Source organism: Pleurodeles waltl, chromosome 1_2 (assembly GCF_031143425.1).
Source record: "Pleurodeles waltl isolate 20211129_DDA chromosome 1_2, aPleWal1.hap1.20221129, whole genome shotgun sequence".
NCBI classification, from domain to species: domain Eukaryota; kingdom Metazoa; phylum Chordata; class Amphibia; order Caudata; family Salamandridae; genus Pleurodeles; species Pleurodeles waltl.
This window is the reverse complement of record NC_090437.1, coordinates 703,190,284-703,214,027: the sequence shown is the minus strand read 5'-3', so window position 1 is coordinate 703,214,027 and position 23,744 is coordinate 703,190,284. Positions and strand designations below refer to the sequence as shown.

Here is a 23,744-nt window from a genome sequence, read left to right as displayed (position 1 = left end):
GTAATTCCGTTCTGCGGACTGTAGTCATGTCTAAAATCCTTCTAGGAATTATAATGGGACCTCCCTTTTTCTCCACCCCCAATTGACAGATAACTCCAAACGTTTCCAAGCACAAGGCACACTTTAAAAAAAAAAAAAAAACTTTACGAAAATTCGTCAAATGGCGCCAAAGGTAGAGCCAAGTCCAAAAACACTTTTTCTATGGAAACTATCTCCTAACTCTAACTACCTACTGGCGACCGCCATCAGGATATTTATATTTTCCCATGTTAATTCCCGTAGAGTCTTTAGACACACCCGCAGCCCGAACCAATGTACGGAATTACACAAAATGAGGCACTAAGGTAGCTTTGGGTCCGCAGATCACCTTTTTTCTTATTTGGTCTGAATCCGTTCAGTAGTTTTTGAGATATTAAACAAAATCCACATTTGTATTTCTGGCCGGAGCCTAAGTACAGATATCATGGTGAGATCTGATGGGCTGTCTGCACTTCATCCAGTAAGTGCTGGCAGCCATCTTGGGACCAATACACATGATATGCACCCCACTGAAATGCAATGTTTTTAAGTCCTAAAGAGCTTTATTTTAGCTGCCTTCTGCCTAAAACCTGCTTTTCTCAACATGTCAATGAGGAAAATCAATTCCCCAGGTCGTTTTTCAAAATCTCCCTCTTACCAGGTTCAAAATGTTGGCAAGTATGGTACATTGGATCATGGAGGGCAGGAGGAATGGGGTAGGGACACGGACCCAAATAAAAGAGAGCAGGAGGGAGATGGCCAGGGGCACCAAACTGACCTTACAAGACAAGTGTCAGAGGTTGCAGCAGTATAATACACCACACAGGGCAAGGAAGACAGCAGTGCAGCACAACAGGCCATGGAAAGCAATAGGAAGTGGACAGGGTCATGCACATGGACAACAGAGAGCAGAGGGGAAAGAGGTAAAGGCAGCAAGCTGACCATACCGGACAGACAGGATGGACAGCTGCAGTATAGCGGACAATGAAGAGCAGGAGGTAGGGGGCAGTGGCAGCACACTTGATCATGCAGGGCAGGAGGAAAGGGGCTGGTCCATAGACTCCAACAACACAGGGCAGAAAGGAGGTGGATGGAACAGCAAGCTAACGGTTTAGAGCTGGGAGGAAGGGCAGTGGCTGAACAGCGGCCACACAGGGCTACAATGAGTGAGAAGGGGCATAGGGACAATGGATGGCAAGTTGGAGATGGGCTGGGGCAGGAGCAGCAAGCTCGGGTGGGGACAGCATAATGCCAAGCCAGGCCCTGGGTCCACCCCTCCACCCCCCCACCCCCCCCACTGTGTATTGCGATGGGCAGCTTACTTAACATTAAAAAAATCCTAGACATACACTGAAAACACACAAAGATCACAGAGTCATTATAGTTAGGAAATAGAAAAATAAAAACCTTATTCACTATAAAACCAAAGGTTACAGGGACATTACAGTTAGGCTCAGATTTTACATACACAAAACCACAGAAATTCAGCTGTTGTAGTTAGAGTTACTTCAAGTAACTAGAACTCGTGCCGTAAGGTAATTACAACTCGCACCCTCGCCATGCACTGCTAATTACTCCAGTTATTACATCACTCATGACATCTTCTTTGACATCATTGACAATACCACTGTAACATTTACAGTAAAACTGTTGGTAAGAAAACTGTGCATGGCGAGGGCACCAGTTACAGTTACTTGAAATAATTATGACAGCTGAATTTATATGGTTTAGTGCATGTAAAATCTGAACCTAACTATAACATCCCAATAATCTTTGGTTTTATAGCGTGTGTGCTAAATGATCCCAGTCTCACCTACTTGATCACTGTAGAATATGCTTTTAGATGCATATCTTGAGCACAATATTGAAAGACATGAGAAAATCAGTATCGGCCATGGTCACAATCAACATCTGATGAGAGTAAACTTCCTTTGCTTATCCAGGCCCTAAATGAACATCTTTGTACTAAGAGGAAAAAACGCTACCGCTGTATCTTATCACTGGCTTTCCATTCTAGAACCACCACCTGCCACCTCTCAAAAAGAAAGAAAACCCAGTTGATCAAGATCTCTAATTCACAGCTTCAATCAACAGCACAGCCAAAGGATTCATTCTGCAACTCGCCAAATGATAATTCTCTCTCTTCTGCAAACTACACAGTGAACTGAACAGATAAAGATTTGACATAGATGTCTAATTGTGGGAAGGACTCACTACAAGAATGTGATAATCTCAGGCTTGCCCAAGAATTTGATTGATGGTCTCCAGGAGCTACAAAAGCAAGTCACCAAGATGTACAAAGATGTACCTAAACTTTGTGCATATGACAACGCCAAACTGGCCCGGAAAACACTCCACTATAACAAAACAATCAAAACATTAAATAACTAAATAAGAATGGCTAGAATAGGTTTAAGATGTAGACAATTAATGTGAATGCATTAAATACATAGGTATAAGGATACTGTGTGATGTAACATTTGAAAACGTACAATTTAGTAACAAGTATTGTTGCTGAACTACCAGATTAATTTTTTGGGAGAATTACAAAACTATGACTTTTCATATAAAAATTCACTGGTAGCAACCTCAGAAGGCAGATCCTACTTGTCTGGATGTGCTTTCAATGCAACACAGATATCGATGGATCTCTGAAATGGATGCATTAACTCATGAAAAGAAATTCACTCACATACCACTGCTAACAAAAATAAAGGGCAAATGGACTAATACAAGAGAAGGCACTGCCCCTGCAGCTATAAAGGTTCATACAGATACGGACTCTCCCTAAATTAATAAATGCACATGCATATATTTTTCACACAATCATTCTACACAAGGAGTCTCCTAAAATATGTTAAGTAAAAACTGCTCAAATGCCACAACTGCCAGCAGTTTTCTTAGTTAGTGGTTGGGCCAAGAGTCTTATTAAACGCAGCACCTTCCCTTACCACAACAATCTTGCAGTTGGGGAGTAATATCAAACATTAGTGGAAATTAAGATTCTTCTTTTTGTTAGCTCCCTTTGCCACTGTGTTTTATACTTCAATACTGGTTAGACATGCTTTCGGTATACCCATTATTTTGACAGCTTCACGTCAAGTGGGGACAAAGGAAATCCTTTCAGGATGAGTCTCTTCACCTTTATTAAATAAATAAAGAATCATGCATCATATAGCTGCAGTTAAAAGGGAAGAACACTTCGAGAAAAGTATGTGTATATTGAGGTCCCCCTAATGAACAAGTACTTACCTTCGGTAGCTCCTTATTTAGTAAGGACTCTATAACGCTGCAAATTCCTTCCTTAAAATTATCCCCAGGCGTCAGACTGGATCTGGAGATTTTTTGTGAGCAGTACAGATGTGCGCCGCTAGGTGCTGTTGTTCATCTCGACAGGGCATCTTTGGAGTCGTCCGCACCGGAAGTGACGTAAACGGTGCCCAGTGAGCTGACATCCATTTCTTTTCACAACTTTACTCGCCAGAAGCGCAGAGCCATGAAAAACAATGACCACTGCTGTGCGGAACGAGGGCCCTGAAAGGGTCAGGCCTATCTATATAAATCAGTTCGCAGAGCAGGAAGGGGTGGTTTGGTAAGGAATCTGCAACTAAATAGAGTTTTTACGAGATAAAGCATTAGTGAAGATAAGTAACTTTTAATCTGATAGACTTCCAGCTGCAGATTCTTACCTTAGAATAGGTACTTAAGCAACCTATCCAGAGGTGGGTATGCAAACTTGATTTATACTAGAAAGTCCGGCAGGACTGAACGTGCAAAATGCATGAGGGACTAGACTGTCCAGGCAGAAGTGCTTGGTGAACGTATGCAGTGAGGCCTATGTTGCTGCCTAGCAGATGTCTAGGACCAAACTCCAAGTGCTAACATAGCGGTCACAGTTTTTGCCCTGGTTGAATGAGCACACAAACCTTCAGAGGGTTGCTTCTTGGCCAGTGCATAGCAGATCTTAATGCAGAGCACTATTCATCAGGCGATGGTTTGTTTCTGCACGACCTTCCCTTTTTCGGCCCTAACCAAAGAAGAGTTGATTGTCCACCCGGAACGAATGTTGCCGCTAATTATTTTGCTTGGTGAGCAGCACTTCAGTGTCTCTGTGCATACTATTCCAAGCTGTGTCGCAAACAAAACTTTCCACGAGCCACTGTGGAAGCTAGTTTGCTGCCTCTTCTGGGGTGAAAGGGTTAAAGAACAGTTTAATTTCTTAAACAAATAGACTAAATGGTAAATTATATCGTCAATGTTATTTAAACAGTATTGTCTAGAGGCAAATAGATACTAGGAAAAGGTCCGGAGATGTTGTGGTGCAACTAATGCAATAGTTCAATCTTAGCAGTCTGACAAAAGATCTAAAAAGGAGTTTTGTAAAAGTCAACATGCTCCTTTCCTAATTCACTGCAGCTTGACACCTGCTTCTTTCTGAAGACACCTCCAGAGTGCTGGTTCAGCTTCTCATGCTCTTCCGAAGAGCTCTCTACACAAACTACATTCCAAGAGCTGTTTGCATCACCTCCAGCATGCCAGCTCAACCACAAATGCAGACCTTGATTTGTTATACATAACATTTTTTAGGGGACCCTGATCACTTCACTTCTCCCACTGGGACACCCCACTAATGCCACTGGCACTGTACACATGGACAATGTCCAGAGCTGAATTTCAGGGACTGAAAACTGCCTTCCTCAAAAAGGGTTCAAAGGTTTTGGTGTCCAATATCACATCTTAAACCCAGGTTTGACGTACATATACTAAAAAAAAATCTCTATGCTGACAAAGATCGCTTTAAAAGGGCACTCAAGAAATATTCCAGTACATTCATGTTCCCATTTGGAGGGAGGTTATGGGCTAGGACCCCCGAGACCAAAAAAAAGACACCAGTGCAGCATGGTTCAGGGTCTTTTTTGTTTCTGCATTATGCATATATGCATTTAGGCCCAATGCGGACTGACTGGCAACACTCAGAATTTGGTTTCGACACCAAACTAGCAAAATATTTTTCTCCTGTATGCTCAAACTATTACTTTTGGAGGGGGAGGGGAACCTCGACTGGAACTAGACAAACTCCATGCTAAAACAGGCTGCAAAGGCCTCAGGTTACCCAAACCTGGACTTTATTGGCTGTCTTTTCAACTTGCATTCCTCAAACCCCTCTTTCACTGCTCCCTTAAATTATCAAGAGGTGTCCATCGAAAAGTGCCTGATGGGAAAGACAGGTTGCTTGGGTTTGCTCTATTCGCAGAATTAAAACCAGCTGATCAAAGCCCACTCTGTCCTTACAGCCATCTCACATGCTTGGCGTAAAGCCCACAGCTTACTGGGAGTAGAAGAGGAGGACTACATACAGGGGTGCCTTTGTGGGGTAATAGAGTTTGGATAGGCAACAGGAAAACCATGTGGATGGATTTTATTAGTAGAGAGATATTCCACATTGACTACATATTAAAGGATGGCAGAGTGCAGTTGTTGGAGGAGGCCCATGCCTCATGCAAAGTTTAAGCGCAACAGCTTTGGTGATACTATCAGTTGGTCCCTCTGCTTAAATGTCACAAGGAGAGGCTCACCCTTTGCTCTGCTGACATCTCCTAAAGATCCTACCTTCTACAGTGGGGATCCTGCGAGAGAGTGGTCTCAAGACTATACTTACTTTCCATATATTCAACTTTTTCAGTCTCAGTACAGTCCAATCTCAGGGACTGATGGACTGTATGACTTTCCTTGGATTATACGGAAGAAGACTGGTCTGTCCTCCTCGGGCATCATAAGTAGAATACTTCAACATCTTATATAGGTGTAACTGGTCCCCATACAGATTACACAAAGTGATGATCTCCGCTAATCCCTAGTGTTGGACATGCAAAGCAGTGAACATAGACATTCTGCACATACTTTGGATTTAACTGGGGACATACTGGACGGAGGTATGACTGGAGTTGTGTGCACATGTGTGAATTACAGGGCATCTGCGAAGTGCAACTGTGTTACTTCACAATTCACCCCTTACCCACAACTCATCCTGCAATTAGGCAGATGCGTGCTGCAGCACTGACAATCGGCAAATAATGGTAGATGACACACTCTTCGATTGACACTGGGGGAAATTTACTTTTGTCTCTTATGAGCATATCATATATAAACTTGAGGATCTCCTCCCCTTCTCGGAAAAGATCTGGGGTGCCTTTCTACGATCTAGACACAGGTTGCCTGTAGCTTTACAATGGCGTTCAGTGCCTGACTCATGGGTGAGATATGGGAATGGAACCCCTCTAAAACGACTGCCTACGGATTCCAATGGAATGGATGCAAGTGATTAAGATTAAGAATTCCTACTTACTCCTTTTTTTGCTTTCATGATGTTCTATATTTTTGTTTTCTACTAATTGGGGATTAGGGAGAGAATTGGTGGGGGTGGGAGGATGGGTAGTGAGAATGGTAGTGGTAGTTGTACGCTCTTTGTTTTGTTAATAGATGATAAGTCTTGCCTTGATGGTTAAAGTTTTAGAGCTTTGATAACAAAACTTTTGGCACGCTTCTCTTAGACATTGTTTTGTCATTGTCTGTACTTGCTTGTTTTGGCTGCAAACCAATAAAAACAACTAATATTAAAAAAAAAAAAAAAAAAATGTCAATGAAGACGATGGGGGGTGAGGGGGTACTGTTAAACGTGTGGAAATGTGTCATTTGAGCACTGAACACTGTTATATTCAGAACCTTTCCACCAGACTGGCCAAGTATAGTTTTATAAGTAACGCAGACTACAATGCCTTTTTTTCCTTAAAAAAAAAAGTGCATATTTTCATTTTAGTAGTTTTGTGTAGGCTACACCAGGCCCAACATGCATCAGAGCACTTCACAAAGAAGCTAGCTACTGGCGGTCGTCAGTAGGTAGTTATAGCTAGGACCATGTTTCCATAGAAAAAGCATGTTTTGACTTGCCTATATCTTTGCACCGTCTGAAGAAGTTTCGGGGTGATCTGTCAAGCAGAGGCTGAGAAAAGGGGGGGGGAGGGGGGGGCAGGAGGGAATCAAAACAGTGTGTTTCTCATGTAAATTCCCATAGGACCTTTAAACTTGACTACAGCCTGAACCGCTGGATGTAATTACACCAAATTTGGCAGTAAGCTAGATTTCGATACGCAGATTATGCTATCAAATATTTGAGGTAAATCCTTATACCTCGTAGCAACAAAAAAAGTACCGAACACTTGTCTTTTGTCACTAGATATACAGTCCAGAGTCAGGGCATTTATAAAATATTCAAATGACATTGGCACTTGTTAATTGGATTACCGGGACTTAAAGGGCTCCTCCCTAAAACTCCCAAGATCACTTATCGGAGAGGAAGGACTCTTAGGGACCATCTGTGTCCCAGCTATGTACCTGAACCTAATACAACCACATGGCTTTCCACAAAACCCTCAGGTTTTTATACCTGTTGTGAATGCAATATGTGTGCTTTTGGTCTGGACAAAACCAGAACTTTTTGTTACAACAATACTGGGAGATATACAATCAAAAGTTTCATCAACTGCAACACTAAATTTCTGATTTATATTTTAGGGTGTTCATGTAAGAAAATATATGTGGGTAGCACTATAAGATCTCTTAAACAAAGAATGTAGGAACATGTGCGTGCCATTAGGAACAAAGGCAGTAGGTACCCACTGTCATCACACATTGCGTCGGTTCACCCTCATGATGGCTCGATTTGGTTTTAAGGGATTGACCACATCCCGCAACATCCCAGGGGAGGGAACAGTGAACTACAACTACGTAAAAGGGAGGCAGCTTGGATTTGCCGATTACGAGCAGTAAAATTGGGACATAACACGGATCATGAATTCCATTACTTCTTATGAGGCCTATTTGAACTCAGTACTCATTTATATATATTTTTTGTACAACCAATTGGTCTCTGTTTAAACTCCATGTATGACATGTTTATGGGATCTCAGCGTAGGCCTCCATAGTAAATTTCTCAATAACTTCTTATTCTTACTGACTTTTTATGTACTTTTCAATGACCAATTCTACGTGACATAATTTGCTTGTTGAACGCCATTTCTTTTGGGAATCCCTGTAGTTCTTTGGATGGATATACTTTCAAAAACTGTATTTGTTTATTCTCTGCACAACAAATCAGTCTCTGTTTAAATTTCGTGCATGACAAGTTTATGTGTTCTTAGCATTGGCCTCCGTAGAAAATTTTGTTCTTTCACTGACCAATTCTATATGATATTTTGTGTTCGTAGAATGGTATTTCTCTAGACGTCCCGTAAGTTCTTTTAATGTACTTTACCTTGGTTATATCTTTGAATTGTACCTATTTGCTGTACAACAAATTATTCTTTGCTTAAACTTCATGTATGACATATGTATGAGGTCTTAGCACAGGCCTTTATAGAAAGTTTCTCATTTCTTCTGATTAATTTTATATGTTACCATCTGATTGTTGAATTGCATTTTTAATTTTAATTTTATTTTTTATTTTTTGGAGATCCTTTAATGTCTCTTGTTGTATTTTTCCTATGGCCATACTTCTAATTTGTTTCCACATGTTTCTTTCATTTTATTTATTTGATTTCATTTTATTTTTTTATCCCTTTTCACCTTTTCTCATCACGTTTTAACAGAGGGAAAATAATTCTTCTTAACTTTTTTTTTTCTCTTTCATATGAATAATTTTGGGCTTTCACTCCTTTTTATTGTCTGCTGCTTCACATCTTTCCAATAACTTGCTCGTTGCCTGGGGATACGAATTATCTTTCCCTACAATGGACTCTAATTGCTATTTTCCACCTTTTAAGATGGCCGCCAAATCGCAGTCCTCTTTTTACCCTCATAACACAGTGAATACACAAGAATACGACGACTGTTAATTGCAGTCTGTCGTTTATTTTCACACTCGTTTGCCAGGACAAGGCGGAAGCTCTGGGACTTGGCGTCCCCCTTCTTTAAAACCGCATTGTATACACAACCTTCGTGCACACGAACAGCGGAACGGGCGGCACACGGCCGGGCCCGTTACGTTCTATACTCACCGGCCTTAGTTACGCGACCCCCAGCTTCTTGACTACTCGTTCAATTACTGTTTCACAACCTGCACAGGTAAGGGCAACATATTGCCGGTTGAAATTTGCTTTTTACTTTATTTTGGGAGATATTTACCTTCCCATTATTCTTGTCCTTTCCATGCTACTAGTGGTTCCTGTTTTTTACTACGTACTAAGTCAATTATACTTTCGATTTTTTCCACCAGGCTTACTATATGCCTTGTGTAGTCACACTATGCAAAATCACCTTTGCATCATCGGGAATACAATTCTGGTATGTTTTTTCGACTTACTGATGATATATTTTTTGCACTTATGCGAATCTTACCCTCGGCTGAGGAATTCTTTGTTTGAACTTTTAATATCTCTTGTGCACTTATTTTCCACAAGGAAATTCTTTTCTCACATTTCATGCACGGAATTTCCCCTTACTTATATTGAATTCACGTTACACTTTTTGGATTCTTCTTGGTGTTTATCTCCTCTCCTTGCCGGTTCCTTTTACCATGTATGACTTTATTCTTGGTTTACACCCACTTAATATTTAAAACTTCGCACTGTACTTCTGATTTATTATCATATAATGTCATTGTTCAGTTACTAGTATGGAAAATAGCACTTTATATGTAAATATGATGTTTCTCTGTGACACAATGACATTATTATATTATCTTCTTATTTTCTCATGGTTATATGTTAATTTGCAGCCCTGAGGAAGCCCATCTGTATGGGGCGAAACGCGTTGGCTGCTTTTTCCTTTTGTACCTCATGTCACGTCAAAAATAAAAAATCATCTGAAGGCAACTGAGAGAAGCTTCGTATTATTATCATTTCCACAGCACTGGACTTTTCTGGCTTACTGTGGCTGCTGGACGCTTTGGAGTGGTGCACCCCCTACATGTATTATTATTTGAGGTAGATGCATCCAGTAGTTTTTGATGGAAAAAGAGTCCATGGTAGAGTGATCCTGACCCCTTAGCTAGAGCAAAAAAAAAAAAAACATGTTTAAAAAACTTTTTGTTGTAAATTCACTTCATCTCAAATTCACAGTAGTAAGAAAAAAAAAGTTCTCTAGTAAATATAACTCGTGCCCTCGCCATACACTGCTAATTACCTTACAAATTATGAAACTCACGACATCTTTGATAACATCATCAATAGTATCAATGTAATATTTTTACAAAAAAAACTGTGCTTGGCAGGGGTGAGAGTTATAGTTACCTTAGGGCACGAGTTCTAGTTACCTGAGATAAACCTAACAATAACAGTTGAATTTCTATGGTTTTGTACGTTTAAAATGTGAGCCTAACTATAATGTCTATGTAACCTTTGGTTTTTTAAGTTAATTATATATATCTATGACATCAAGGGCAAAAAAACTATGTGAGAATGGAAATCTCACTGTAGTTTGCAGTGAAGTCAAAACGCATAAGCAAATTTGGCAGACCTCTCTGTACATAGTGAGGAATCCTGCTGCTGCCTTTACCAAAATTGTGATACTTTTAACCTTTACTTCCAAGAAAGTGGGGCAAAAAGACAAGCACTGCTAAATGTGATGCAAATCACCCCATCCACAGATGCAGATTATTGTTTTTTAAGCTGAAGTAGTCGCGTTTGTTATTGTTTCTTGTCTGACCGATTTCTTCACTTAGCCCCTCTCCTTTGTAATGTGCATGCACCCTGTGTGGAGACTAATTGCAGTGTGTGCAAACACCAGGCACGCCCTTTGGAGAAAACAGTGTCCAGAACGGTTTTGTACAGTCAAGGTATAACAAAAGCATTATTTCTGGGTCCAGCCAGTGGAATCTTTCCTCTTCCTTAGAGGGATGAGGCGAAGCATAAAAAGTAGGTAAGGTGATGACTGGCCCACACTGAACAGGATTACCACCTTCAGCAAGAAGGATGCTTGGGTCTGAAGGACCAGTTTGTCTGGGAAGAAGGATACGTATGGAGGCTGATATGACAATGCCAGTAGCTTATTAACCGTCCAGGCAGATGTAAATGCCATCAGAAAGGATGTCTTGATGGTGAGAAGCCTAAGAGGAAAAGTATGAAGCAGCTCAAAAGGATCACACATTAGAAAGGTAAGAACCAAGTTAAGGTCCCATTGAGGCATAACAAAGGGAGCTGGAGTAAATAAGTGTTGCAAACTTTTAAGGAACCTATGTACAATAGGGGACTTGAAATAACCCTTCCACATGTCCAGTGCAGAGCCGTGCTGGTTCAAGTTAACAAAAGAACTTGGGAAAGGGGTGCCGATAAGGGGTCAACCTGTTTGGCTGTTCACCATGCCACAAACTAGTTCCAATGGCCAGTGTATACCATCTTGATAGAGGGATGGCAGGCTGCAAAGATAACACTGCAGACTTCAAGCAGAATGTCACAAGCTGTCAACTGTTGCAGCTGAATCTCAATGCATGAAGGCGGAGTGTTGACAGGTTTGGGTGGAGAACCCTTCCCTGCTGCTGTGACAAAAGATCCTCCCGAAGGGGCAGCCTGATCGGAGGACCCATGACGACGGCTCAACACCTTGGGATACCAAACTCTCCATGCCCAGTTCAGAGCCACAAAGATGTCCTGGGCCCAGTTGTTCCTAATTTTCTTGAGAACTTGGGCAGGAGTGGTTAGGTGGATAGGTATACAGGAGGCTGGAATTCCACTTGAGACAAAAAGCGTCTCCAAGCGAGAGCCATTTTGGAAACTCCAGGAAGCACAAGTGTTGACGTTGCGCATTCTCAGCGGTGGTGAACTGATCTAACCAAGACTTTACCCCACTGCTGAAAGAGACCTTTAACCACCATCAGATGGAGACGGCATTCGTGATGCGCTAGGCATTTTCGGCTGAGTCCTTCTGAGAGCTCACCTGGTGAAATACCCTAACGGTCCAGCAATGTCCAGAGACAAATGTCCTCTTGACAAAGGGTCCACAGCCCCACCGCCATGGTTGTTGCAGTACCACATGGCAGTGGTGTTGTTTGTGGACACCTGTACTAGCCTTCCCTTGATGGAGGGGAGAAATGCTTTCAATGCCAGTCAGAACACTTGGAGCTCCAAAAGATTGATGTGGAGTCTAGATTCAACTGGAGACCAGAGAAATCTGATCTCCACCTTTACCGGATGGCCACCCCAGCCTAGGAGTGACAATTGTCACTATTGTCAGATCTGGTTGGGGAAGGGAGTTTGTTAACCACTACTAGAGATCTTTTGCACTGCCTTCAGATGTCTGGACCATGTCTAAAAGATTGCCCAGATGCTGTGCCCACTGCAGGTCCCACTCCAAAGCCCGCATATGGCAGAAGGCATGTGTCACAAGCAGGATACAGGAGGCTATGAGGCCCAGGAGTCTCAATTTCAGTCTCACTGAAATCCAGGATAGAGGTTGAAACATCGCTGTCATAGCCTGAATATCGTGGACTTTCTGTTTGGGCAGATAAGCCAGAAACTGCACTGTGTCCAGGAACAGCTTCGATTAAAAAGGGGGCTTTTGAGAAGAAGTCAGGTGTGACTTTGGCACGTTGATAGAGAACCTGAAAGACTACAAGATGTCCGACATAGTCTGTAGGTGGAAGACTACTTTGTGGGGTGAGTCAGTCTTCAATAACCAGTTGAGATAGTGGAAGACTTGTACCCCTGATCTCCACAAGTAAGCTGCCACCACCGACCTCACCTTGGTGAACACCCGAGGTGCGCTGGTAAGGCCAAGGCAAGCATGGTGAGCTTTAAATGCTCATGACCTACCATGAACCACAGGCAGCATTTGTAGGCAGGACAGGCATGTGTAAGTATGCATCCTGCCAGTCCAACACTACCATCCAGTTTCCCGGGTCCAGGGCAGACAGGACTTGAGTGAGTGTGAGTATTCTGATTTTCTCCTTCTTCAGGAAGACATTGAGAGGGTGCAGGTCTGGGACAGGGCAAAGGTATCTGTCTTTCTTGGGCACCAAAAAGTAGCAGGAATAGCAACCACAACCTCCTTTCAATGGCAGCACCCTCTATATGGTTCCCTTGACCAAGAGAGCCGCAACTTCCTGACAGTGAGGAAATGTGGTCCTCTGTCAGCCTGTCACAAGTAGGTGGCATTGGTGGAGGGGTTGGTACTAAAGGGAGGAAGTAGCCGCTTCGGGCAATCTGGAGAACCCAGTGGTCAGATGCTATTGACAGCCTGTGATGCAAGTGATGGTCTATCCTGCCTCCCAATGGGTGCCCATGATGTTTGGAGAGCAAACTAAAGAGGCTTGGAAGCTGTGGCTGACCGGGGAGTAGTGGACTGCCCTAACCATTGGCTACTGACCAAGGAGGCCTGTGGGTGCAGACTGGGGATGGTGAGGGGGCCATACTAAGGTCCAAGGACCTGGCCATAGCTCTCCTGTCCTTGAAGTGCTCTAGCACGGAGTCTGTCTTGTTTCTGAAGAGACAAGAGCCACCAAAGAGCATGTCCATGAGCGAGGCCTGGACATCCCCAGAACCAGGCTAAGGGCCACTGATGATGAAACCGCACTGCCCTGTGAGTCGGTCGTACCCAGTCCACAGCGAATGGAGAACTTGGCTTCGTCCCTTCCGTCAGCAATAGCTTGGGAGAGTATGGCTCAGGCCTCCTCCGAGACCAAAGGCAGCACCTGCACAATGGAATCCCAGAGTGAGTGGGAGTATTGGCCCAAAAAGGCATGCAGCGTTCACGACCACAGTGCCAGGCTGGCAGAAAAAAAAATCTTTGATTAAGGTACCCAAGTCTCTTTTTGATTCCCTGTCTCATGGAGTGGTAAGGAATGCACCAGGATTTAGTTTGGACGTGGAGGCTTTAGGGTGGGGTGTTGGGTGAGGAAGTTGGGATCCCCTAGGCGAGTCAATGGTAGCGGCTATTTTCCTATTCATAGGAGCCTCTGTGCAGGGCTTGGACCAGGCCACAAGCAGGACATCTGTGATGGCTTTGTTTAACAGGAGAAGCGGTTCAAATGTGGTGACTCCCGGTTTGAGCCCCTCAGTCAAGACGTTCATCTTGACGGTCATAGAGGTTAGCATAAGGTCCACGACCTCAGCCGCCCTTCTCACTACTATTATAAATTAGGTTCCGTCCTCCGTAACCACAGTAGGAGGAGAGACCAAGACAGTATCAGGGGAGGTGTCCAGTTCACTTGCATCCACCAAACCCTCACACCAGCTGTCCTCATTGGGTTCTAGGGGCAGTCATTCATAAGGGTCCAGTGGCCCCTCCCAATCTTTCCCAAGTCCTAGCCCATAAAAATAGGGCTTATGCTCTGGCCTCAAGGGGATGGCTCCAGTTTGCGCTGGATTCTGCACCGGATAAAACCCATCCAGCTCAATGTCTGAGTTGGGGATAAGAACGGGGGTGGTGCTCGGGAAGGTTGAAATGGCTCGACCAGCAGTCCAGATCCATCTATGGATCCAAGGGGCCTGCCACCGACGATCAGCCCCCTGGCAGAAAACCAGTAGTGTCACCTCCCGACCCCGTGGGGCCCAAAGGCACACCAGCAAGGAAGGCCGCCCACAAACAAGGATCATGGTCTCATAAAACTCATGGAGTTGGGCGAGAGTCGCCCGCTCCAGGAAACTCGCAGCAGCGGAGCCAAACCTTGAATGCAAACATTCCTTCTTCTTGTCAGATGACTTCGACAGACAGGGTTATGTCAAAGACATATTCAACTCCTTGCTCTTCTTTTCCTCGTGGGACTTGTTCAGACATCTGTGACTGTGATGAAGATCGATGGCTCCGTGACAAATCCCAGGAACTTCCTCTCGACCGGCATCAAGACCATTGAGGCATCGCACGCTGAGTGGCAAAGAGCTTGTGGGACCACGCCCTCAAAGCCTTGGGGTTAATGGTACAAGAATCCACGCAGGTCTTGACATTTTAGTCACACTCAAGACGAGTTGTTGATCTGTCAACGACATCGCCCGGTGACAGGCTCCACAGTGTTTCAAACCAGACTTCCTCATGGACACCCTATCATACCAAGAGACAATGTCTCAAAAAGTCGTTGACAAAGTTGAAAAAGGTCAGTCAAAAAGTGACTGCGGGTAGCTCTTACCTGGATCTGGGCTGAATGACGCAGAAAGAAAATAACTGCTGTCAGTGTGCTGGGATGGCGTCTATATAGGTACTGCACATATAATTTCCAGCTCGGACGAGGCCATGCAGAGCCAATCAACACGACCTACGAGTGCGCAGGGGTACTCCCCATGAAAAATGTCTGGATCCAGTCTGAGGCCGCAGGATAATTCTAAGGTAAGGAATCTGCAGCTAGACTTCTTTATCAGATAGATTTCTGTACGGCACTAAAGCTACTTGAGATTTCAAGTCTATAACCTGATTAAATAAAGTGTGAGAAGTTTAAGCTTGTGGTTCCCGTGTACGTTTGCAACAGTATTCAGATCGATGAAAGTGTCTGCTTGCTTCAATTAGACAGATGGTACCTTTCTGAAGTTCACCCAATCAACTGGTCCAAACATTGTTTCCTGTATTTTGGGCAGGAGGTTCAGAGTATCATTTCTGAAGAATGACTGCACAGTGGGAGCATGGTGCAATTTTTATATACATTATCTCTGGTGTGTAGGTGTATATTATACTTTAATTTTTGTATTCTCAGGAAGCTATTAGGTACCCGGGGACTAAGATAATGAGGATGACCGTTAGTATAGGATCAGATATACTGGTCCTCTTTAACACAGATGACCTGGGGCCAGATGTAGCAAAATGCTAATTTGCGAGTCCCTGCGACTCGCAATTTGCAACTCGCAAATTGGTATGCAGTACGGTGTCTCAGACACCGTCTGCGACTCGCTATGGGGTCGCAATGACCCACCTCATTAATATTCATGAGGTGGGTCGCTAATTGCGGCCCCATAGCGAGTCTAGGCACTCGCAAACATGGAGGCCTGCTGTCATCAGCAGACCTCCATGTTCGTGACTGCTTTCAATAAAACAGTTTTTTGTTTTTTTTTAAGTGTAGCCCGTTTTCCTTAAAGGAAAACGAGCTGCACTTAAAAAAAAAAAAAAAAAAAACGAAACCTTTAGTTTCGTTTTTTTTTCAGGGCAGGTAGTGGTCCACTACCTACCCTGAAAAAATATTTGTGGGTCCATTCACAAAGTCCAATTTGCGAGTGGGTTACCATCCACTTGAAGTGGATGGTAACTGCGACACCATTTGCATACCACTCAGAATCGCAAATAGGAAGGGAACACCCCTTCCTATTTGCGATTCTGAAATGCATATTGCGAGTCGGTACCGACTCGCAATATGCATTTCTGCATTGGGAAACGCGAATAGCGAGTCGCAAACGGCAATTTTTGCCGTTTGCGACTCGCTATTTGTTTCCTGCATCTGGCCCCTAGTCACCACCCACAGAAACCTACCTATCTCACATACTTCTGAAAACTGGACACCTACGGGAGTTTAGCGTGATCTGACTTATGTGAATCCCACTATTTTTTCTTACCACAATACCCAGCAAACCTAAAAAACTTTGGCTATAATCATGCAACTTCCCCACATTTCTGAGGGTGAGAGTTACAAAATCTGCAGGCATTCGCAAAATTCCTACTAGCCAGGGTTTCCACCCTTCTCCTTTTAAAACCGATATCTCTCTTGTGGCTGAGCCTAGCACCCTAGTGATTATGAGTACTTCCCTTGCTATCAGACACATTTTCAAAACGAAAATGCTTCAGATTTAATGAACAAACATTTTATTTTCCAATGAAGAGGCTGACGTCCTTAGCAATACAGTAGTAGTGCTGAGGACGTCAGCAGGACATGCTCAGCACTGCAGAGGTTAATGCAAACCCTTTACTATTAGGGTGAGCGCTATGAAAAAATGCTGTGAGCTAAGCTTTCATTGTTGACAGTGATACCAGTATAAAAACGTGTACACATTTGCTTTGCGTAGTGTAACAATGCAAATCTACTTCTAATTAGGGGTGTGTGAAATTTATGTAATCTGTTTTTGGCAAAATTAGTCAAATGATGTGTAAATAGGTGAAATGCAGGTCTGCAACTTTGTGTTATATTTTAGCACAAAATGAGTCCTCGTATCAATTGCCAGTGCAAGAATATACTTATATATACCACAGCAAACAGCTGCTTGCCTTCTGGAGTTCCCATGAATTTGTGGCACATTTTTACTGCGACTGGTGCGTTTTACAGTACATTTTACCACGAATGGCAAGTAATTACTTGAGTTGGTATAATGATGTGATATAAGGAATTTCGAATAACAACCATTACATGAAATTCCTGAGCTTACACCAGTGCAATTTAAATTTCGACCAGACCTATTTATAGTGCTACCAGAATTTCCTACTGGAGACTGAAAGCAAAATTGGTGGGGATAGTTTAGTTTCAAAATAGAAATCCCACAAAAAGTAGGCAGCTTGAGGATAAACATTTTGCTAAACTATTGTGCAATTTTAGATTCCATTTCTCCGAGGCATCATTTGGTGAAACGTCTCTGATTCAAACCAAATTTAAAAAAGAAAAATGATAACGGAGAATCTGTTTTAAAACAATATAGGCAACAACAGGAATAGCATGACAACAAATTCTTAAAGGAAGTCAGAAAAGTAGCCTCGCAGGTATATGTCCTTGCAATGGTGCAGAGTTATGACTTTCAGAAGTTCACAACAGTGTACAGAAGAAGACTGGGAAACAGCGCTTCTGAAAAGAATATATCAATCCATATACGCTTGAGCAAATCTACACAGGCTCATGTAAAATCTATCGACAATTGTAAATTCACTTTCCCTACACTCCCTTTTTCCACACATCCTGGAAAAAGTTTTACTTCTGCCCTTATGAGAAGTACATTTCCAACCATTTCCAGTGTGAGAAGAGACTGGAGAGGAGTTGGTGAATACCCTTAAACATGCAAGTTTGAGTGTGCACAGACTAACGGTCTGGAATAACTAACTGAATACAGTTGTGTGAAGGTGGCCAAATCAGAGCTATGTTAGAATCCAACCCTGATACAATACAAACCCTGGCTTAATTAGGGAGACTAGTATCAGAGATTCGTTATAATGCGAACACTTCCATAATTTCCATCCCCACTGCATGGTACCAAAAAGCACAAGTGAACCTTTTTTTAACAGGAGAACAGGCCAAGTATATTTAAGAACCACTGAACCCCATACCTCATCTATAAGTTAATATTTAACAAAATTCCACAGCCGTTCCGCAGCTAAGACACTCGTTTGGAATTTTAAGATCGAGAGTCAGGAACCTTCATATGACAGACACATTCATCTTAAAAGACAACGACCCGTCTGTGGAAGTAAATAGAGAAAACAACAGAGGTAGCGGCCTTTGAGTAACCCAGCCTCTAACGTTACAAGACTTGAAACAGAGGAATAAAGACCATTCAACAAACTAGAATTTCTAACCAAGCACGTCCTAAATTATTGCAAGCTTTACCATGGATATATTATAAAATAAAACAGCCAAAAATGAATTACAGCAAATGACATGTATGCTTGACAACTGCCGACTTAAGCTAAGGATTTTAGCAGAATAACAGCCTTCAACAAAATTTAGAGTTTGAGGGTTTGCTTGAAAAACCCTCAACGCCTTTTATAATGAAACAGCTTAACAAGCAACGGAGTAAAGGTATCCAGAGGAAGATAAAATAAGGACAATTCTGTGTCACAAAAGTCCACATAAGCAGCAGTTCCCACATGTAGGATGGAAAAGGCCAAGACTGCAATAATCAAAAATGCCCCTAAGATAGTTCAGTGGATGAGTGCATCCAATCTAGACATGTATCTCGATGGGTACAGGTTTGAATACTGGCGGGGCAGATTCAATTTTTGATCCTTCTCAGGTGGATACAATGACCCACATTTCTACTCATCCACAATAATATTTTTGATACCTGGGATGTACATAACAAGTTACCAGGCTGATAAACCTTTGTTCTTTGCCCGAAGAGGTTTTTGAAACAAGTTTAGTTTCCTAAAAGGGGAGATGAGGGGTTTAAAAATTATACAGATATTTTATTTAATAATTCTCATGAACCTTGTTCTGATTCCAAGATTAGTGATGTTCCTACATCTAATGAATGACGGGTCTTAGCTTGGAAGGGGAAGACAGTGTCTCTTGCTGTAAATAACCAACAAAATGTAGCCAGAACTCTCAAAATGTGTACATCCACAAGTGAGTTATACTTGAGCCACCAACAACCCACAATTATGTAAACTGAATTCTCAAAAACAATTAACGACTCTCCTTTTAAAAAGGTTAAATAGTGCTGATAACGTTCCATTTAAATTGTATAGTAAATTTAAATTGAGAATATTGTTTCTCATGCAGTTAAATTCCCTAAGTATTATTGGATACCACTTAGTAAAAATATGAGGCACCATGAATGTTTTGTTTAACAACAAAGCTTCTCTTATTATTGTGGATCCTCCTTATAAAAGTGCACTTTCAATCCACTTTATGTCACTGCATCTTCCAGCAATAAGACCACATAAAAACACTTTCTTCAAGAATGAACTGATATTTCAATAAAAGGTATGATGCTAAATCATCCATCTCGTTAGTACACAACTTTTAACTGGTCTGCAATGGCATGCCAGAAACATTCTTCAAGGGCTACTTAGTGGGTGGCTCAATTAGTGCTGCGGGCCCACAAGTAGCATTTTATGTACAGGCCCTTGGTACAGGTAATATAATTCTACTAGGGACTCATATTTTAGAGAGTGAACACATTCACTTTAGCACTGGTCAGCAGTGGTTAAGTGCACAGATTCCCAAGGCCAACAAAAACGAGAGCAGCAAAAAAGGGAAGAGCAGAATAAATATTTTAGGGAGAAGATCACCCTAAGGCTGACAAGTCCAACACTGATGGTATGGTGTACCTCTAGGAAAGCCACAAAAGAAATAGTAGGGCTTATAAGGCTTGAGAAGTGGGGTCGATAGGCAAGGGAGGGTGCCGTAGCCCCGCACTCCTAGAACAGTTGTAGAGAGGAGTCTGCCTTGTCCCTAAACAGGCGAGACTTGATGAGCGGTAGGTGCATGAGTGGCCAATGGACATTGACTGAAAACCCGATGGATCACAGCCAAGCATGGTGGCAAATGTAGATACTGGTGGAATCGGTGGTGCCTAAGCCACAATGAGTTCTGAACCTTGCCACATCACCACCATACTGAATGGCCGGGGCAAGGACCAGTCAGAGATCATCAGGAACACATGGAAGTGCTTGAGCCACTGAGCCCCGAAGGGCATGTGAATAGCACCATAGCAGGCACCTGTAATTTACTGACCTGAGACCCAAGCTAGCAGATAAAGAAAGACTCACTTCCCTCAGTGTTGGGATTTGTTTTGCTTTCAGATGACTGCACCATCAGGTTTTCAGGTGAAGGGTACTAAAATAAAAATACAGGGTTGCCCAGTGCATGGAGGTGGTATTGTGCCCTATGCATAAAATGGCACAAGGAACCACGTTCCTCAGTGGCAGGGCTCTGTGGGAGGTGTGGCTGGAGGGGGGTTTGGGGGGGGGAGAGGGTTCTGGTCTTAGAAGAGGTATCGAGGTCACTAGCCTCCTGCAGGTCGTCATACCAAATCTCCTCGTGATAATGTTGGCCAATCTCATCAGCTGTTTTCTAATTGTTATCTGAATCTGTGCCTAATAAGGAATTCAGGGTGTGCCGTCGTGGAGGCAGATGAAGCTTCAATGGCAGCTTGGCACTACTTTGGTCGAGGTCGAGCCACATCGACTTTAAGACACAAAGGACAATTGGGGCCTTGTCTTCCGAAGCTGATTAAAACTGCTTAAGCATTGATGTGTTGGGAACCGGCATATATCATGGTGCCAGAGACTTAGTCAAGATTGGAGCCGGAGGCGCCACGTTATAGGCTTTGAAGGTCCACTTGGTACCAAGGGTGTAACTGCCAACTATAATCCAGGTAGAGGAGCACTCAGCTATATGGAGCCTGCAGGTGTGCCAGAGGGAGACAGCAAGGATCCAAAGAGTTGCAACACGGTCGAACAGAACTCTTCGATCTGCTTAGTGGGAGAGGATGGCCCTAGAAACACAGGTTATGCCAGAACAAGTTGCAAGATCGACTCTGAAGTGGAACGACTTCAGGAGCGAAATCAAGACATATGTTACCACATCCACTCCTTCTCAGGAAAGTGTGAGTTTCAGGAAGGGGCTGAATCTTGCCTGAGTTCTTATATTTTTTATTCAACTTACTCAAAGATTTGGATGGTGACGAAGGGTAACCCATGAACAACTCCGGAGACTTCTGAATCTTGAACGGGATCGAACTTTTGGCTTGGACCGGTCGCTTCACAGAGTCATCCGGAGCTTTGCGATTACAGTTTCGCCTTGCGGCCTCGTATAGCCTTTGGGTTCATCAACGCGCAGTGACTGCAGGACTCAGCTGTGGCTCAAGCCCAAGCATTACAGGGAAATGTGGTGAAGAGCTGTCACAAACATTTGTTTATGACAGTCCTTACTGGGCTTAAAATTTGGCCTTTTGGAAGATGACACGTCCCTTGTACACTAAAAAAACAATTTTTAGATTGAGGTAAGGGCCTCAAAGAGACAAGAGGTAGCTCTGGATTCGCATCTGGTTTCATGGACAGAAAGGAACCGAGGTCAGCGTGCAAAATGCAGAAGTATCTTCTATATAGGCTACACACAATTCCAGAGTGGATCGGCCTCAGAAGGGAGCCACACGGCACCACCTACTGGCATGCAGAGGTACTGCTGAAAGGTTTCTGGATGCAGTCTGCCACCTGGGGAATATTCTAAAAGGTGAGTAATCTGCAGCTAGAAGTCTCTAACAGAAACATACTTTAAGCAAATACATGACATTTACAATTGTCCAGAGAGATACGATTTAAATAATACATATTAAAAAAAAAAAAAAAAAAAAAAAAAAAACTTATTTAGGTACTTCTAATAATAAAATAGAAAAAGAATAAAGAGGACTTGAAATTTATGTTTCCTCAAATTAGAGATCAAACACTTCCACTAGGCGATAAATACAATAGTGTATGTAGCATATATTAGCGCTTTGAGGAAGAGGAGTTCTTTTTGCCTCTTCAATAGCTGGGCTTGCAAACTGTAGTAAATTCAAGCAACAAAGAATTATGAATATAATGATGTTCCAATATAGAAAAAAAAACAGGGGGTATAAACCTTCCATTCTCACATTAAATTAAAAGATTTGATAAGTGACTAAATACACAAGTATTTTCTTATTTTTTTATTATTCTCACGTACCCTGGTGAAATTGTGGTCAAGTGAGTCATCGATTTCTCCATTACTTGTCACGGGTATTTCTGCAGCAGTGCTTCTTGGTGAATCTTCAGACATGTCAAGTTCCTAAAAGAGAGAGAGACAAGGAAATTGTACCAAAGCAAAAATTTGATTAACTCTATTTATGGATGGTTTGGCATTTCATAACCACCAATATTGTAATGATTCTTTCACAAATACAGCTTATTTATAAAGCACAGACTCAAATGAGGAGCAACAGAATGTTAAACATTATTGGGGATGCTGGGTGTCAATACAAAGTTGTGTTTATTGAACACTGCTTTACATTACAGAATTACCTTCCAGATAATCTTAAATTAATTGTACATATTCTCATGGGCAGAGGAGATTAAGTGATTTGAACAGAGTCATAGGATTTTTAGTCCCAATATAAATCTAGGATTCGAGCCTCAGTTCCAAAGTCCCCAGGTGTCAAAGTTGATAGCTTAACAACACTACAATTCCTTAAAGCAAAGTCAGTAAAATGAAATATGTGAAAAGTAGGGGTCGGGGGAACTGGTGGAATTTGATTCCACAGAATTACATTAAAACCCTGCAAGATTCTGTGAAATTCCGTGGTAGGGTAGAGCGGACAATTGGCACTATTTACTTAGAGCAAAATTCAATCTCGAAATACCATTTACATTGCATACCCAAGGGCATCCTTACATACTCTGAAGTGATATTTCTCAATGAGCCAAATTCACAACCTTTTCATGCAACAACAACAAAAAAAAAGTGTACGTGAGGAGACATTTCTCGATTTACAGACTCGTAGACTTGTAGTCAGCAGACACTTCCAGCACTTATCAAATTCATTGCTTCGGACTATCGATCAGGTGTGCAGGTTATCATTTGTCTTACATCAAAAGCGAGATAGGCAGTTTTGAAGCCAAAAGTCTGTAAATCCCCATAAACTCACATATCTGTGCATATTCACAAACGTTTTGAATAAAGGTCCTTTTCCACTTCGTTAAGACGTTCCAGTGGCAGGAAAGGAATGGTATACATTCAGATTTTAAGAGGCTGTAGAAGGAAGGGATTTCTCTCCCGAGAAATAGGTTATGCCCATAGGGAAAATATAAAATAAAATGTGTCTCTGCAAATTTCCAACATGTGGACTGCCTGCACTGTGTACATACAATCTTATAGAGTATACTGTGGCCCCTGATACAATTTGCCTAGGTTTACAAGCATACTGTCAAAAGCTTCGGTGAATGCCAAAAAGTATGTAAATCTCCCCTAATTTAAATCTACAGTACCTATAGTTATCCATGGTTTGAGAAGCAGCACCCGACTAATTGGTATTTGCAACTCTTGTATAACAATATTTCTGGGAATAAGACGGTCATGATCAGAAGAAACTATCAAATTACAG

At 42.5% G+C, this 23,744-nt stretch overlaps 1 protein-coding gene across 6 annotated transcripts in view; it reads right to left on the bottom strand.

The window, feature by feature from the left end:
- The window catches only part of ARFIP1 (ARF interacting protein 1), a 359,169-nt gene that overhangs the window by 230,259 nt on the left and 105,166 nt on the right, over positions 1–23,744 (bottom strand). For 5 of the 6 annotated variants that reach the window (XM_069242703.1, XM_069242714.1, XM_069242723.1 and 2 more), the window contains one exon: positions 22,331–22,432. The exons of the other annotated variant lie outside the window; for it this stretch is intronic. In XM_069242703.1, the coding sequence (XP_069098804.1) occupies positions 22,331–22,432 (102 nt within the window). The remainder of the gene's footprint in view (positions 1–22,330; positions 22,433–23,744) is intronic. 6 annotated transcript variants of the gene reach the window in all.